Here is a 16,078-nt window from a genome sequence, read left to right on the forward strand (position 1 = left end):
TCGGGTGATTGTGGAGGCCAGGTCATCTGATGCAGCACTCCACTATCCTTGATCAAATAGCCCTTACAAAGCCTTGAGGTGTGTTTTGGATCATTGTCCTGTTGAAAAACAAATGATAGTCCCACTAAGCGCAAACCAGATGGGATGGGGTAATGCTGCAGAATGCTGTGGTAGTCATGCTGGTAAGTATGCCTTGAATTCTAAATAAATCACAGACAGTGTCACCAGAAAAACACCCCCACACCATCACACCTCCACCTCCATGCTTCACGGTGGGAACCACACATGCGGAGATCATCCGTTCACCTACTCTGCGTCTCACAAAAACAGGGAGTTGGAACCGAAAATCTCAAAATTGGACTCATCAGACCAAAGGACAGATTTCCACCGGTCTAATGTCCATTGCTCATGTTTCTGGCCCAAGCAAGTCTCTTCTTCTTATTGGTGTCCTTTAGTAGTGGTTTCTTTGCAGCAATTCAACCATGAAGGCCTGACTCACACAGTCTCTTTTGAACAGTAATGTTGAGATGTCTGTTACTTGGACTCTGTGAAGCATTTATTTGGGCTGCAATTTCTGAGGCTGGTAACTCTAATCAACTTATCCTTTGCAGCAGAGATAACTCTGGGTCTTCCTTTCCTGTGGCGGTCTTGATGGTTTTTGCGACTGCACTTGACATTTTCCGGATTGACTGACCTTCATGTCTTAAAGTAAAGATGGACTGTAATTTTTCATTGCTTATTTGAGCTGTTCATGCCATAATTTGGACTTGGTCTTTTACCAAATAGGGCTATCTTCTGTATACCACCCCTATCTTGGCAAAACACAACTGATTGGCTCAAACGCATTAAGAAGAAAATAAATTCCACAAATGAACTTTTAAAAAGGCACTCTTGTTAATTGAAATGCATTCCAGGTGACTACCTAATGAAGCTGGTTGAGAGAATGCCAAGAGTGTGCAAAGCTGTCATCAAGGCAGAGGGTGGCTGCTTTGAAGAATCTCAAATATAACATATATTTTCATTTGTGTTATGGTTTCTACATGATTCCATATGTGTTATTTCATGGTTTGGATGTCTTCACTATTATTCTACAATGTAGAAAATAGTAAACGTTAAGAAAAACCCTTGAATGAGTAGGTGTGTCCAAACTTTTGACTAGTACTGTATATATTTTATATTTAATTTACCTTTAATAATGTAGTTGGTACTTGTTATAACATGTTCATGAAGTGATTATAGATGTGTAATGAATACTCAATGTATATATAGTCAAAGAAATTGTCACTGAAATGTATTCAGATGTGTGAATGGTGTATGTTTTTGTTTGAGTGAAAGCGAATAAGGCTTTTGGTGAGAGGGAGGGGAATATTTCAAATAAGGAATTTGTTTTCTTTGTTTGGTATGAGTTTTTTTATTCACAAAATGTATTTCAGATATACATTTTATTTTAATAAATGTTGATGTGATTATGCTGTTTCTTATTATTCAGACAGATCGTGAATTGCAGTTCCCTATTCATATCATACTTCCACAAATTAACTATTTCTTACCAAACGTGATGCCCATGACTTTCCCTCTAAAGCTAAGCTACATGTAAGCCATGGTTTGCCATGTATGGCTCCTCCCATGGAGAAGGTGTCAACAAAGCTCCAGTATAAAACCAATACACTGGTTTACCGTCACATCATAGTTCTTTCCAGCTGTAAGGTACAGTACATTATATTAGCTTTGTTTTTAAATTGTTGGTCACTTTACTCTGTTTAAATAAATTTGGTTGTTTCAGAGTTTGGAAAAATGATTAGCATGATGTAAAGCATCTCATGTCCAAGAGTAAGACAGTTGCTGTTGGTCTTTTGTCTTATAAACTCTCTGAAAAAAAAACAATTTCTGACTCTGGCACACGATTGTTTCTCTATGTGGCCTCTGAGACTCATGAAATGTGAGCATTCACATATCAAAATATTTGTGTTCTTTATCTCTATTTATTTACTTGCATTACGGAAAAATGTAATCTTTATGGTCTGTAAATTGTTTTATTTAATTTTGAAATGTCAATGATGCCACTCATTCTCCCAGTGAACAGGTACAGTATTATTTCAGTTTTAATATAGTCATTGTAAGGTGAGAAGGGCTAATGTTTGACACCATATGCATGTAGTTTGTGTGATTGGTTATCCAGCTTTGTTGAGACACAATAGCACTGGAGGTTAGATTAGGAACCCAGCAGAACAGCAGAGGTTTATACTCAGGAAATAACTGTGCTTAATTCAGCAATACATGCAAATGACTACTATTTTCAGTGTTAGTCATTTGATACATCTTCAGGTTACATGTTTCTACCCACTACCTCCAATGTATTCTAATTACTTGGAATATTACAATATTTATAGACCTTGGTTTATGGATGCCAACAACTAAGCTACCTGGATCAAGTTCTTGCTGTGAGTGTCCTTTGAGTAGCCAGAGTACCAGTTTGTTTTACCTCTCTTACCAGCTCCTTGTGGAATTGTCATTCTAAAGCTATGTTGTTTGGCTTGACAATAACAGTAATTGAGTTGGCAAGAGCAGAAACAGATCTGGGACCAGGCTAGCCTTTGAGTAATGTTGTCATGCAATGGTATCAATGTAATATAATCTCTTATTCAAAGGCCTCAATGCAGATTTAATGACATCATATCATAGCATAATTTGACCTGTCTAACTGTCCTCTGATTGGCTGAAGCCATGCAACAAGACTGGCCACCCTATGTGATCAACAGGCCAGCCTACTCGCTCCCAGACTTCGATAGGAAGTTTGACATGAAGAAACGGACCTTCCCCATAGGACAGAAAGTGAAGAAATGCTTCAGGTACAGTATTTACATTCTGCTAACAATCGAAAGCCAGTAAATGTTTATCTCTTTCATGAGTCAATACAGTTTATCCAACAAAACCTTAGTACTTTTATTGACATTTACATTTTATACCAATATGTTCATGTCGAGAGATCTGTGATGTGATTCTTGGGCTAGTACCATACCAAATGAGGAGGAGCCATGTTATGAGGCCATAGGGAGACTGTTCTAACCAGACTTGCATGTTATGCATATCATTAGGTGCTCTGGGTCTCGACTCAAGTCCCTGCTGTTCAGACACCTGCCTATCCTAAGCTGGCTGCCCAAGTACAAGGTGAAGGAGAACCTTCTCTGTGATGTCATCAGTGGGGTCAGCGCAGGTACCATTCAGGTTCCCCAAGGTCTGTCATTCTACTCCCTCTGGTGTTCTACCATTCAAGTTCTGTGCCTTTAACATTAAAGAGGGACTGAACTTACCAATTCCACATTTGTTTTTCCGGTACTCATTGGACTCATTTGAGTGGATCACTTTTGTCAAGTTGTGACTATCGTTGGATGTTTGAGTTGGAAAAAACCCAAACCCGTTTCTAAAAACAACTCTCGTTCTTTCAACATTTGCGACAATGTCTTGTATATATTGCTGTCTAAACAAGTCTGAGGCGCTGCGTGTCGATGGTTAGTTTGTCATTCTGTAAATGAATGGGCGGGTTGTAGGTTGATTCTGGTGAGCAATTGGATAGTGTGCGCTGCAGCACGCCGGGCAGCTGTGCTCCTGATAATTTGATTACTGCCTTGCAGTGCCAGCAGTGATTAGACTGTGCCAGGCAGTAGTCCCATGTGGGCAGGCTTAAAATGAAAACCCAACCATCAGGTAAGCTGTGGAAACGGAAACTCTGCTATCATTCTAGAGCTCTGACTTCTCCAATCTGAAGATTACTGACGTCATTATTTTTCCAAATCTTTTTCCAAATCTTTTCTTTTTTTGAGTTCCCAGTTTTCTTGAACTCACCAACAAATCTCAGTTTTGGACGATAATGACTATATGATAAAAATTATCCTATTTACACTACAGTCAATGTTGGGACTAGACTAAATGTTTTTGACTAATATTGACGCCACATAGGCCATTTTCAACCAGAGAAGTTGTTTTTTGAGTTCAGCCTCTCTTTAAGATAAATCTCTAAACATAAATATTTTCTAATACAGTTTCAAAGTGAATCATTGCATTTTTAATAACATTAATATTAATAGGTCTCAACATTAATATTACAGTTAATTATCAGAAATAATATTTTCCTTGACTATGGTTGTTCAATTGATTTTCTATTCTTTACAGGCATGGCCTTTGCCCTGCTGGCTAATCTACCTCCTGTCAATGGCCTCTACTCCTCATTCTTTCCTCTCATCTCTTACTTCTTCATGGGCACTGCTCACCAAATGGTCCCAGGTAAGTTTACCATAATCAAAAGCATAGGTTATAGGATGTAATTGTCCCAGACATGCTGAAGCTTGAATAGTCACGAAGTGAAGTGTCTTTCGGTAGGTTGTTTTTTCATGCATAGGACATAGGATTCATCTTCTTAAAGTGTAATGGAATGTTCTCTGAGTCCAGGTACCTTTGCTGTGCTTAGTATCATGGTGGGCATGGAGTGCCTGAAGTTGGCCCCTGAGTCTGATTTCAGCCACTTCAATGCCACCATTAACGCCACAGTGATGGATGAGGACAGGATGAACGAGGTTCGACTGGGCATCTCTGGGACGCTGGCCTGCCTCACTGCTATCATACAGGTACTGCAGCCACAGAGAAGCCTAGTTTACTATTGTACAGTATATGTGACAGAACGCAGGTTGACATTTATTGTCAAGAATCCTGCCCTGGAAGCATAACTGACTGATTTCGGCTAGATGGGCCAGCTGCAAAGTTGGGTTAGGCATTAGAGTTAGCAGTGTGGTTAAGGCTAGGGCTAGGTTTAGATCAGATTTTATGGCTTTGTAGCTGTGCCAGCTTGTGACCTCTCTGCAGAGCTGCCTCCGGTACATGAGTCATCCCAATAAATGTCAACCTGCGGTTTGAACCCCGGTGATTCTGTGTGCCACAACTGTGTCAGCGTTCTACGCTAAAGCCTAGGCATTGTCTCGGGAGGTAATGCAAGTATGAAGCTCTCATACTGTACCTTAAATGTGAATGAATTAACTGTTGCACAAAATCTGTCTGAGCAGATGGGCCTGGGCTTGATGCAGTTTGGCTTTGTGGCCATCTACTTGTCCGAGTCCTTCGTCAGAGGGTTCATGACAGCAGCTGGACTGCAGATCCTGATCTCTGTACTAAAGTACATTGTTGGCATCAAAGTGCCTTCCTACAGTGGACCACTAGCCACTATCAATGTAAGCCTCATTTGTTGAAAAATTACCTTTGCTCTTCATATCTGCATGCAGAACTACAGTGCTACTTACACTAACCATTCAAATAATGTCCCTTTTTGTTGCAGACTCTTAAAGATATGGTTTATGGCCTGCCTAACACCAACATAGCCTCGCTGGTCTTTGCTCTGGTCAGCAGTGTGGTTATTATAACAGTGAAGGAGCTGGGTGCACGCTACCACCAGAAGCTACCCTTCCCCATCCCCATGGAGATCATCATTGTGAGTAATAGAGGACTCTAATTTGTTCCTCTTATTCTATGCTATATTATGCTATGCCGTGTTATGCCAGCCTGGGCTATACTATGATATGCTGTTATGCCCTCCTATACTATATTATGCTATGACATCCTATGCTATATTATGCTATGCCATGTAATGCCAGCCTATGCTATACTATGATTTGCTATGTTATGCTATGCTATGTTAGGTTATGCTATGCCATGTTATAACATCATACTATGCTATGCCATGTTATACCGTCATATGCTATTCTATGCTATGCATTGTTATGCTATGCTATGCTATGTGAGGTTATGCTATGGAGTTATAAGAACTATATAAATGGTTAAACCAGAACCTCCCTTTGCGCATGTGGTGGTGGCCACAGCCATATCGGGCCCCCTGGACCTGCCTGATAAGTATCACATTGACATAGTGGGGAAGATTCCCCTAGGGTAAAGAACACAGAATATTACCAGAAAAGTTTAATGTTATTGTGTGCTATTATGACTGTTTAACAGTCTATCCTCACATTGACAAGTAGGTTCTGTAATCTCAACCTCTCCTCCTAGATTTCCTGCTCCGATCCTCCCAACAGTGAGTCAGTGGGAAGGGATGCTGAGCTCAGCCTTCTCCCTGGCTATCGTGGGCTATGTGATCAACCTGGCTATAGGCAGGACATTGGCAGCAAAGCATGGTTACGATGTGGATCCCAATCAGGTACGAATAGGGGACAAGCATGAGGGGAAAGTGTTATTGACTGTTCGTTGTTGTAACAACGCCTCTCGAGGAGGGGGGTGTGTAGGAATCAGGAGCAGGAGAGCAGATAAGTTCCAGTGTAACTCAATGTTTAATCAGGCGGTCCCGAATGCACAATACAAACACATGGGAAATAACCGCACAAACGTAATTGCCACCCACAGGGAATAAACTACACACGGAGGAGAAACCTCGACTCCACAAACAAAAGCGCAAATGCACACGGTAAACATATACCGAATAAAGAAACGAAATCCCGTGGTGCAGGCACGCACCCCTTACAAGAAAATACACAGCAAATAATCCCGCACAAAGCCTAGCCTGCAGCGGGGTGTATATAAACCCCCCGAAATCAACTAAACTGAACACAGGTGTGAAAAAACAGACAGACACAAACGAAAAGGAAAATGGGATCGGTGGCAGCTAGTAGGCCGGCGATGATGACCGCCGAGCACCGACCGAACAGGGAGAGGAGCCACCTTCGGTGGAAGTTGTGACAGTTGTGTTATTGTGTTATTGACTGTACGTTTGTTTATCCCATGTGTAACTCTCAAATCAAATCAAATGTATTTATATAGCCCTTCTTACATCAGCTGATATCTCAAAGTGCTGTACAGAAACCCAGCCTAAAACCCAAAACAGCAAGCAATGCAGGTGTAGAAGCACAGTGGCTAGGAAAAACTCCCTAGAAAGGCCAAAACCTAGGAAGAAACCTAGAGAGGAACCAGGCTATGAGGGGTGGCCAGTCCTCTTCTGGCTGTGCTGGGTGGAGATTATAACAGAACATGGCCAAGATGTTCAAAAGTTCATAAATGACCAGCAGGGTCAAATAATAATAATCACAGTGGTTGTTGAGGGTGCAACAGATCAGCACCTCAGGAGTAAATGTCAGTTGGCTTTTCATAGCCGATCATTGAGAGTATCTCTACCGCTCTCTACAGGTAGCACGTCCGGTGAACAGGTCAGGGTTCCATAGCCGCAGGCAGAACAGTTGAAACTGGAGCAGCAGCACGGCCAGGTGGACTGCGGACAGCAAGGAGTCATCATGCCACGTAGTCCTGAGGCATGGTCCTAGGGCTCAGGTCCCCTGAGAGAGAGAGAGAAAGAAAGAGAGAATTAGAGAGAGCATACTTAAATTCACACAGGACACTGGAGAAATACTACAGATATAACAGACTGACCCTAGCCCCCCAACACATAAACTACTGCAGCATAAATACTGGAGGCTGAGACAGGAGGGGTCAGGAGACACTGTGGCCCCATCCGATGATACCCCCGGACAGGGCCAAACAGGCAGGACATAACCCCACCCACTTTGCCAAAGCACAGCCCCCACACCACTGGAGGGATATCTTCAACCACCAACTTACCATCCTGAGACAAGGCCGAGTATAGCCCACAAAGATCTCCGTCATGGCACAACCCAAGGGGGGGGCGCCAACCCAGACAGGAAGACCACTTCAGTGACTCAACCCACTCAAGTGACGCACCCCTCCTAGGGACGGCATGGAAGAGCACCAGTAAGCCAGTGACTCGGCCCCTGTAATAGGGTTAGAGGCAGAGAATCCCAGTGGAGAGAGGGGAACCGGCTAGGTTCCGTTCATCTTTCCGTTCACCTTCACACTCCTGGGCCAGACTACACTCAATCATAGGACCTACTGAAGAGATGAATCTTCAATAAAGACTTAAAGGTTGAGACCGAGTCTGCGTCTCTCACATGGTTAGGCAGACCATTCCATAAAAAATTGAGCTCTACAGGAAAAAGCCCTGCCTCCAGTTGTTTGCTTAGAAATTCTAGGGACAATTAGGAGGCCTGCATCTTGTGACCGTAGCGTACGTGTAGGTATGTACGGCAGGACCAAATCAGAAAGATAGGTAGGAGCAAGCCCATGTAATGCTTTGTAGGTTAACAGTAAAACCTTGAAATCAGCCCTTGCCTTAACAGGATGCCAGTGTAGGGAGGCTAGCACTGGAGTAATATGATCAAATTTGTTAGTTCTAGTCAGGATTCTAGCAGCCGTATTTAGCACTAACTAAAGTTTATTTAGTGCTTTATCCGGGTAGCCGGAAAGTAGAGCATTGCAGTAGTCTAACATAGAAGTAACAAAAGCATGGATACATTTTTCTGCATCAATTTTGGACAGAACATTTCTGATCTTTGCAATGTTACGCAGATGGAAAAAGCTGTCCTTGAAACAATCTTGATGTGTTCGTCAAAAGAGAGATCAGGGTCCAGAGTAACGCCGAGGTCCTTCACAGTTTTATTTGAGACGACTGTACAACCATCAAAATGAATTGTCAGATTCAACAGAAGATCTCTTTGTTTCTTGGGACCTAGAACAAGCATCTCTGTTTTGTCCGAGTTTAAAAGTAGAAAGTTTGCAGCCATCCACTTCCTTATGTCTGCAACACAGGCTTCCAGCGAGGGCAATTTTGGGGCTTCACCATGTTTCATTGAAATGTACAGCTGTGGGTCATCTGCATAGCAGTGAAAGTTAACATTATGTTTTTGAATGACATCCCCAAGAGGTAAAATATATAGTGAAAACAATAGTGGTCCTAAAACGGAACCTTGAGGAACACCGAAATTTACAGTTGATTTGTCAGAGGACAAACCATTCACAGAGACAAACTGATATCTTTCCGACAGATAAGACCTAAACCAGGCCAGAACTTGTCCGTGTAGACCAATTTGCGTTTCCAATCTCTCCAAAAGAATGTGGTGATCGATGGTATCAAATGCAGCACTAAGGTCTAGGAGCACGAGGACAGATGCAGAGCCTCAGTCTGACGCCATTAAAAGGTCATTTACCATCTTCACACGTGCAGTCAGTGCTATGATGGGGTCTAAAACCAGACTGAAGCATTTCATATACATTGTTTGTCTTCAGGAAGGCAGTGAGTTGCTGCGCAACAGCTTTTTCTAAATGTTTTGAGAGGAATGTGAGATTCGATATAGGCTGATAGTTTTTTATATTTTCTGTGTTGTTGTTTTTGTCACACAGCTTTGCTTTATCTTGGCCAGGCCGCAGTTGTAAATGAGAACTTGTTCTCAACTGGCCTACCTGGTTAAATAAAGGTGAAATACATTTTTACAAATGTGAATTTTTATTTTTCATTTAAAAAAAAATGTTTCCTGTTGTGCCATGAGGATACCTGGATCACCTATTGAGATATGCCTTTGGTTAAGTAAATCAGGTGATAAATGAGATGAAAAGGAGTGTGTCTTTAACATATAATATTTTGTTTGTAATCTCATCAAATCCTTCTGTCTAAACTTTCTGACTATAATCTCCATTACTCATCATAGTGTACTATAAACACTGTGTGTTCTTGTGCAGGAGATGTTGGCTCTGGGCTGCAGTAACTTCGTGGGGTCTTTCTTCAATATCCATGTCATCTGCTGTGCTCTGTCTGTCACCCTGGCAGTAGACACTGCTGGGGGAACATCACAGGTCAGACACAGGGAGCATTGAGACACAGGGAGCATTGAGACACAGGGAGCATTGAGACACGGGAAGCATTGAGACACAGGGAGCATTGAAGCAGGACAATGTAGAAACTTTGCATGGCACAAGACAACACAGAATTCATTGAACACACCTCTTACTTTTATGTTTAACAATTCACTTAATACTAATTAACTTGTTAATTCCCTTTGTGGTTGATTGACTGACAATTTGTATATATTTTTTTGTAGGATCCCCCTTTTTGCAGAAGCATCAGCTACTCTTCCTGGGGGACACAAAAAACACAAAACAACAATAACATCAGAGCTCTGTTCAGGACACAACAGTTAGTATGTAGTATTGGCATCTTGTCTCAATAAAGACTCCATCCTATTCTTTCTTCTTCACAGTTTTCCAGTCTGTGTGTGATGCTGGTAGTCATGGTCACCATGCTGGCCTTGGGGCATTTCCTCAAACCACTACCAAAGGTGAGGACCTTTGTTTCGATGCATTCAAAAGAGATAGAAACAGTGACGTACAGCAGGGGTTCTCAACCATTTATTTTCCGGGGGCCCACTGAAGCACTTTCAAATCGAGGAACCCCTGAAAGCTCTCTTAGAGCCCTCAGGGGTTCTAGACCTCCTGGTTTAGAATCACTGATGTACAGTAACACTGAGGGTTGAAAATCAAAATAAGTATTTGTTTCGTCTTACATCATACAAGTTTATGATGTAGAAATAACAGAAAAGTTAAAAGGTACTGAGTTTTGATCACCATTTATTCCTGTAGTCTGTGCTGGGAGCCCTGATAGCGATCAACCTGAAGAACACTCTGCTGCAACTCTCTGACCCATATTACCTCTGGAAGAAGAGCAAACTGGACTGTGTGAGTCAAATCCATTACTCATTGTCTGACCAGGACATGCCTAGAACCCTCAGATTAAGTGTGAACTCTGATGTCGATACTCAAACACTATCAAATCTACTGCTCTAATGATCCTGTATCTTGTCCAGTGTGTGTGGGTTGTGTCATTTTTAGCCACCTTCTTCCTGAGTTTGCCTTATGGAGTTGCCATTGGAGTCAGCTTCTCCATCCTCGTGGTTATTTTTCAGACCCAGTTGTAAGTAAAACAACATTGATTATGTAACAAAAGTCACAAACTGGTGTATTTGATATGCTCATGTTTTTAATTGTTAAGAAATATATTAGATGTATTTTATTTTGTTCCCCACAGTCCAAATGGTTCAGAGATGGCTCAGATCATGGACACAGATATATACAAAGATCCCAAGGTTTACAGCAAGGTAGTGAAACTGTGTTCACCATTAACTTTGGATTTATGTTCATGTCTTCTTTCACAGCAAGGTTGTATGTCTGTAAATATATGGTTCTATTTCTATAGGTGAAATGTATAGAAGGGGTGAAAATAATGAACTACTGCTCCCCTCTCTATTTTGCCAATACAGAGATATTCCGACGAAAGGTCATCAAAAAGGTACCTTGATGACTATAGGATGGCCATATCACTCTCTCTGCCATCAATTATGTTTAGAACCATTTACCATCTGGTAAAACAAATAAATAATAATAATAATAATTAATAAATAAAAATAAATAAATGCATGAAATCAAAATGAAATGTATGAAATGTATGTATTCACTACTGTAAGTCGCTCTGGATAAGAGCGTCTGCTAAATGACTAAAATGTAAAATGTACATGTGTGTGTTTGTGCGTAGACTGGATTGGACCCAGGTAAACTTCTCCTGGCTAGGAAGAAGTTTCTGAAGAAACAGCAGAAGGAGTTAGACATGCAAAACAAGGAAACCAAGAAGAGGAAGCCCAGCTCTCTGGTAACCATGAGTTCTCAGGTAAGAGGTCACAGGTCAGGGCTTTAGTGTATTTATTTTGGGTAGATACGTATAACTATACTGAACAAAAACATGAACTAAACATGTAAAGTTTTGGTCCCATGTTTCATGAGCTGAAATAAAAGATCCCAGAAATTATTTCTCTCCAATTTTGTACTGATTTTTTTTTAACATCCCTGTTAACCTCTATGGGACCGGCGGGACGAATTCGTCCCACCTACGTAACAGCCAGTTGAATCCTGTGGCGCGATTTTCAAAACCTTTGAAATGCTATTACTTCAATTTCTCAAACATATGACTATTTTACAGCTATTTAAAGACAAGACTCTCGTTAATCTAACCACACTGTCCGATTTCAAAAAGGCTTTACAACGAAAGCAAAACATTACATTATGTCAGCAGAGTACACAGCCAGAAATAATCAGACACCCATTTTTCAAGCTAGCATATAATGTCACATAAACCCAAACCACAGCTAAATGCAGCACTAACCTTTGATGATCTTCATCAGATGACACACCTAGGACATTATGTTATACAAAACATGCATTTTTTGTTCAATCAAGTTCATATTTATATCAAAAACCAGCTTTTTACATTAGCATGTGACGTTCAGAAAAAGCATACTTCCGGGGAATTTACTAACAATTTACTAAATTACTCACGATAAATGTTCACAAAAAGCATAACAATTATTTTAAGAATTATAGATACATTACTCCTCTATGCACTCGATATGTCCGATTTTAAAATAGCTTTTCGGATGAAGCACATTTTGCAATATTCTGAGTAGATAGCCCGGCATCACAGGGCTAGCTATTTAGACACCCGGCAAGTTTAGCCTTCACCAAAATCCCATTTACTATAACAAAAATGGTCTTACCTTTCCTGTTCTTCGTCAGAATGCACTCCCAGGACTGCTACTTCAATAACAAATGTTGGTTTGGTCCAAAATAATCCATCGTTATATCCGAATAGCGGCGTTTTGTTTGTGCGTTCAAGACACTATCTGAAAGGGTAAATAAGGGTCGCGCGCATGGCGCAATTCGTGACAAAAAAAATCAAAATATTCCATTACCGTACTTCGAAGCATGTCAACCGCTGTTTAAAATCCATTTTTATGCCATTTTTCTCATAAAAAAGCGATAATATTCCGACCGGGAATGTCCATTTAGCTAAACAGAGGAAAGTAAACAAAGCTTTCGGTCGACGCGGGCACGAGCCTGAGTCTCACAGTACTGTAACCAGCCACTGACCAAACGCGCTACTTTGTTTCAGCCTGCAAAGCCACGATTCAACTTTTTGCCGCCTTCTGAGACCCTATGGCAGCCGTAGGAAGTGTCACGGGACAGCTAAGATCCTCACTCTTCAATAAACAGAGACAAGAAGAATGACACCTTGTCAGACAGGCCACTTCCTGCATGAAATCTTGTCAGGTTTTTGCCTGCCATATGAGTTCTGTTATACTCACAGACACCATTCAAACAGTTTTAGAAACTTTGGAGTGTTTTCTATCCAAAGCCAATAATTATATGCATATTCTAGTTACTGGGCAGGAGTAGTAACCAGATTAAATCGGGTACGTTTTTTATCCAGCCGTGAAAATACTGCCCCCTAGCCATAACAGGTTATTAAGCATTTCTCCTTTGCCAAGAAATGTACAGTTTTGTCACACAACACAATGCCACAGATGTCTCAAGTTTTGAGGGAGTGTGCAATTGGCATGCTGACTGCAGGAATGTCCACCAGAGCTGTTGCCAGAGAATTCAATGTTAATTTCTCTACCATAAGCTGCCTCCAACATCATTTTAGAGAATTTGGAGTATGTCCAACCGGCCTCACAACCGCAGACCATGTGTAACCTCACCAGCCCAAGACCTCCACATCAGGTTTCTTCACCTGCGGGATCGTCTGAGACCAGCCACCCGGACAGCTGATGAAACTATTAAAGCCCTTTTGTGGGGAAAAGCAAATTCTGATTGGCTGGACCTGGCCCCCCAGTGGGTGCGCCCTGCCCAGTCATGTGGAATCCATAGATTAGGGCCTAATGAATTTGTTGCAATTGACTGATTTCCTTATGAACTGTAACTCAGTAAAATTGTTGAAATTGTTGCATGTTGCATTTATTTTTTTGTCCAGTATAGATATAACCTTCGTAAAGACTTCTCTCTGGGAGCACACTGGTTGAATCAACGTTTTTTCCCATTTAATTTCAATGAAATTACGTTGAACCAACGTGGAATAGACGTTGAATTTACGTCTGTGCCCAGTGTTTTCTGTGTGTTTAACATAATATATTAGTGAACAGCTGTATCCCGTGGATGCTTTTGCAATTGCATGCCACCGCTGGGGTAGCTGCGGTGAGAGAGCGCTGCAGGAAAGTGCGCATTTGCGCAAAAATCTCTTATTTTATGGCACTGCTTCGCAGGTCAGGTCAAAGGCATCTGATCTGACCACAAATAGACCGTATGACCAAGCCTTTTGGGTTTTGAAGGTGTTATGTGAAACATATTGTACATTTGAGATTAAATTATGTCAAAGCTAGAGATTTATCCCAGTGTAATTTTTGCCCTTGGATTAAGTTGACTGTTTTGTGGCTTTCCTTCCCCCACGTCTAGACCTTATCACAGCTAGAGCTTCAGAACGACTTTGACATTGGCAACGACAATCCTTACCCGCCACCATCACCCACCAGCTGTGTCAACTTCCACTGTAGTGATAATGAGCTGGATGAGCAGTCTCCTGACCCAGACCAGCCCAGTGCATCCCCTGTCATCCTGGACTCTCAGCCCATCCCCTTCCACACCCTCATCCTGGACCTGTCAGGGGTCTGCTTCATAGACCTCATGGGAATCAAAGTACTCACCAAGGCGACTCTGGCTGCTCCGATTCCGGACTGTAGGGCGACTCTGGCTGCTCCTATTCCGGACTGTAGGGCGACTCTGGCTGCTCCGATTCCGGACTGTAGGGCGACTCTGGCTGCTCCGATTCCGGGCTGTAGGGCGACTCTCTCGGTTCCGGACTGTGGGTAGTCTCTCTCGGCTCCGGACTGTGGGCCGTCTCTCTCGGTTCCGTACTGTGGGCCGTCTCTCTCGGCTCCGGACTGTGGGCCATCTCTGCTGGCTCCGGACTGTGGGCCGTCTCTCTACGGGGCACTGTCGCTGGAAGCTCTGGACGGGTCACTGTCGCCGGACACTCTGGACGAGGCACTGTTGCCGGACACTCTGGACGAGGCACTGTCGCCGGACACTCTGGACGAGGCACTGTATGCAGACCTGCCAGCAACTGCGGCCCCTCATGATGAGTTCAGATTTTTTGTGGCCCCCAACCCCATCAAAGTTGCCCATCCCTGATATAGTGTATAGACAATAAGCACTGTATCCAATTTTATTTTGTTTTTTAACAAGTCTGATAGTGCAGGATGCATTTGTACTTTTACAGTGATATGCACTGCTGTCTGTCATAGAGTTTGTTGAGGATTGATGTGTGCTGTTATGTACTTGTCATACAGATGTACTCAAGCTATGAGATGTTGGGGATCAAGCTATACTTGGCCAATGTTCAAGGTAAGATCTAATTTTCATGACGCAGTTACCTATCGAACGGCCAGGTGTCTTTTAATAGTATTCATGGGAACAGGATCTCATTTGCAGGAGCAAAAGCCAAGTCACTGTCTACAAACTAAGGACACATAGAAGATGAAAGAGAATACAGTTAACGGTAAAAATCCCATCTCAGCATTACCATAATAAGGTCTAGAATTGTACATTTCCTTCTCGCTTTTTCCTATTGAGATAAAGAGGTGATCAATCAAAGGGAATAGTGCAGGTTGGCATTCAATTTACCATTCATTTATAAAGGGTTCCCTGTTTCTCTGTTGAATCATATATGCAATGTCTTGAGCTTCCCGATGCAATGGAATGTTTATGGTCCTTTGAGTTCCATCACATTGGGTGAAAAATTCTGTCCCTTAACCTAAGAGTCTGTTCATACAAAATAAAATAGTATCATAGTTGACATACAAGGTCCCTGAGCTCCCTAGTTTTGCTCCTTGTATTACTTTGTTAGTTCCTGGTGTGTGTTTGCAGCACAGGTGTACGAGGAGCTGGAGGGTGGAGGGATGTTTGAGGAGGGGAGTGTCCCCCGATGTCACCTCTTCCTAACTGTCCATGATGCCATCCTCTGTGCCCTGCAGAGGTCGAGGAACACAGGAGGCTCTGAAAAGGCAGGTCGCACCTACTTCCACACCTTAATCACTATGACCTTGAATCACTTCTCAGATCCTCATTGAGCAACGAGAAAGTAAATGGTACACCAACTACATCTTAACAACATCTTGTCTGCAATTTTGTCAAAGATAAGGACATAACAATTCATAAATATCTAATCTATGGGACAGGTCCAGTTAAAATAGTTTACAGACGTTTACATAACATTTTAAGTAATATATTATTACTGTTTTCCAATCCTCCATGAACGTATCTGAGGCAATGAGGGTAAACAGAACAAACATAACAAAATGGC

At 42.1% G+C, this 16,078-nt stretch overlaps 1 protein-coding gene across 1 annotated transcript; it reads left to right on the forward strand.

The window, feature by feature from the left end:
* The first annotated feature begins 2,724 nt into the window (after nt 1–2,724).
* Nucleotides 2,725–15,845, forward strand: LOC106572534 (solute carrier family 26 member 9). Its single transcript, XM_082961505.1, has 18 exons — nt 2,725–2,849; nt 3,096–3,235; nt 4,171–4,281; nt 4,447–4,622; nt 5,055–5,219; nt 5,324–5,480; nt 5,832–5,931; nt 6,049–6,196; nt 9,577–9,690; nt 10,095–10,172; nt 10,474–10,569; nt 10,698–10,804; nt 10,919–10,988; nt 11,087–11,179; nt 11,423–11,554; nt 14,173–14,412; nt 15,066–15,120; nt 15,643–15,845. The coding sequence occupies exons 1-18, from the start codon at nt 2,725–2,727 to the stop codon at nt 15,843–15,845; spliced, it is 2,310 nt and encodes a 769-aa protein (XP_082817631.1).
* Nucleotides 15,846–16,078: the final 233 nt, after the last annotated feature.

This window comes from Salmo salar, chromosome 15 (assembly GCF_965601325.2).
Source record: "Salmo salar chromosome 15, fSalSal1, whole genome shotgun sequence".
In the NCBI taxonomy this organism is placed as follows: domain Eukaryota; kingdom Metazoa; phylum Chordata; class Actinopteri; order Salmoniformes; family Salmonidae; genus Salmo; species Salmo salar.

Bases quoted from the DNA above. Each gene is read 5' to 3' on its own strand.
- LOC106572534 (XM_082961505.1), top strand. From the start codon at position 2,725: ATGCAACAAGACTGGCCACCCTATGTGATCAACAGGCCAGCCTACTCG. The intron at 5,481-5,831 runs GTAATAGAGGAC...TGGTTAAACCAG, and splicing joins CATGGAGATCATCATTGTGA to AACCTCCCTTTGCGCATGTG. The intron at 11,180-11,422 runs GTACCTTGATGA...GTTTGTGCGTAG, and splicing joins GACGAAAGGTCATCAAAAAG to ACTGGATTGGACCCAGGTAA.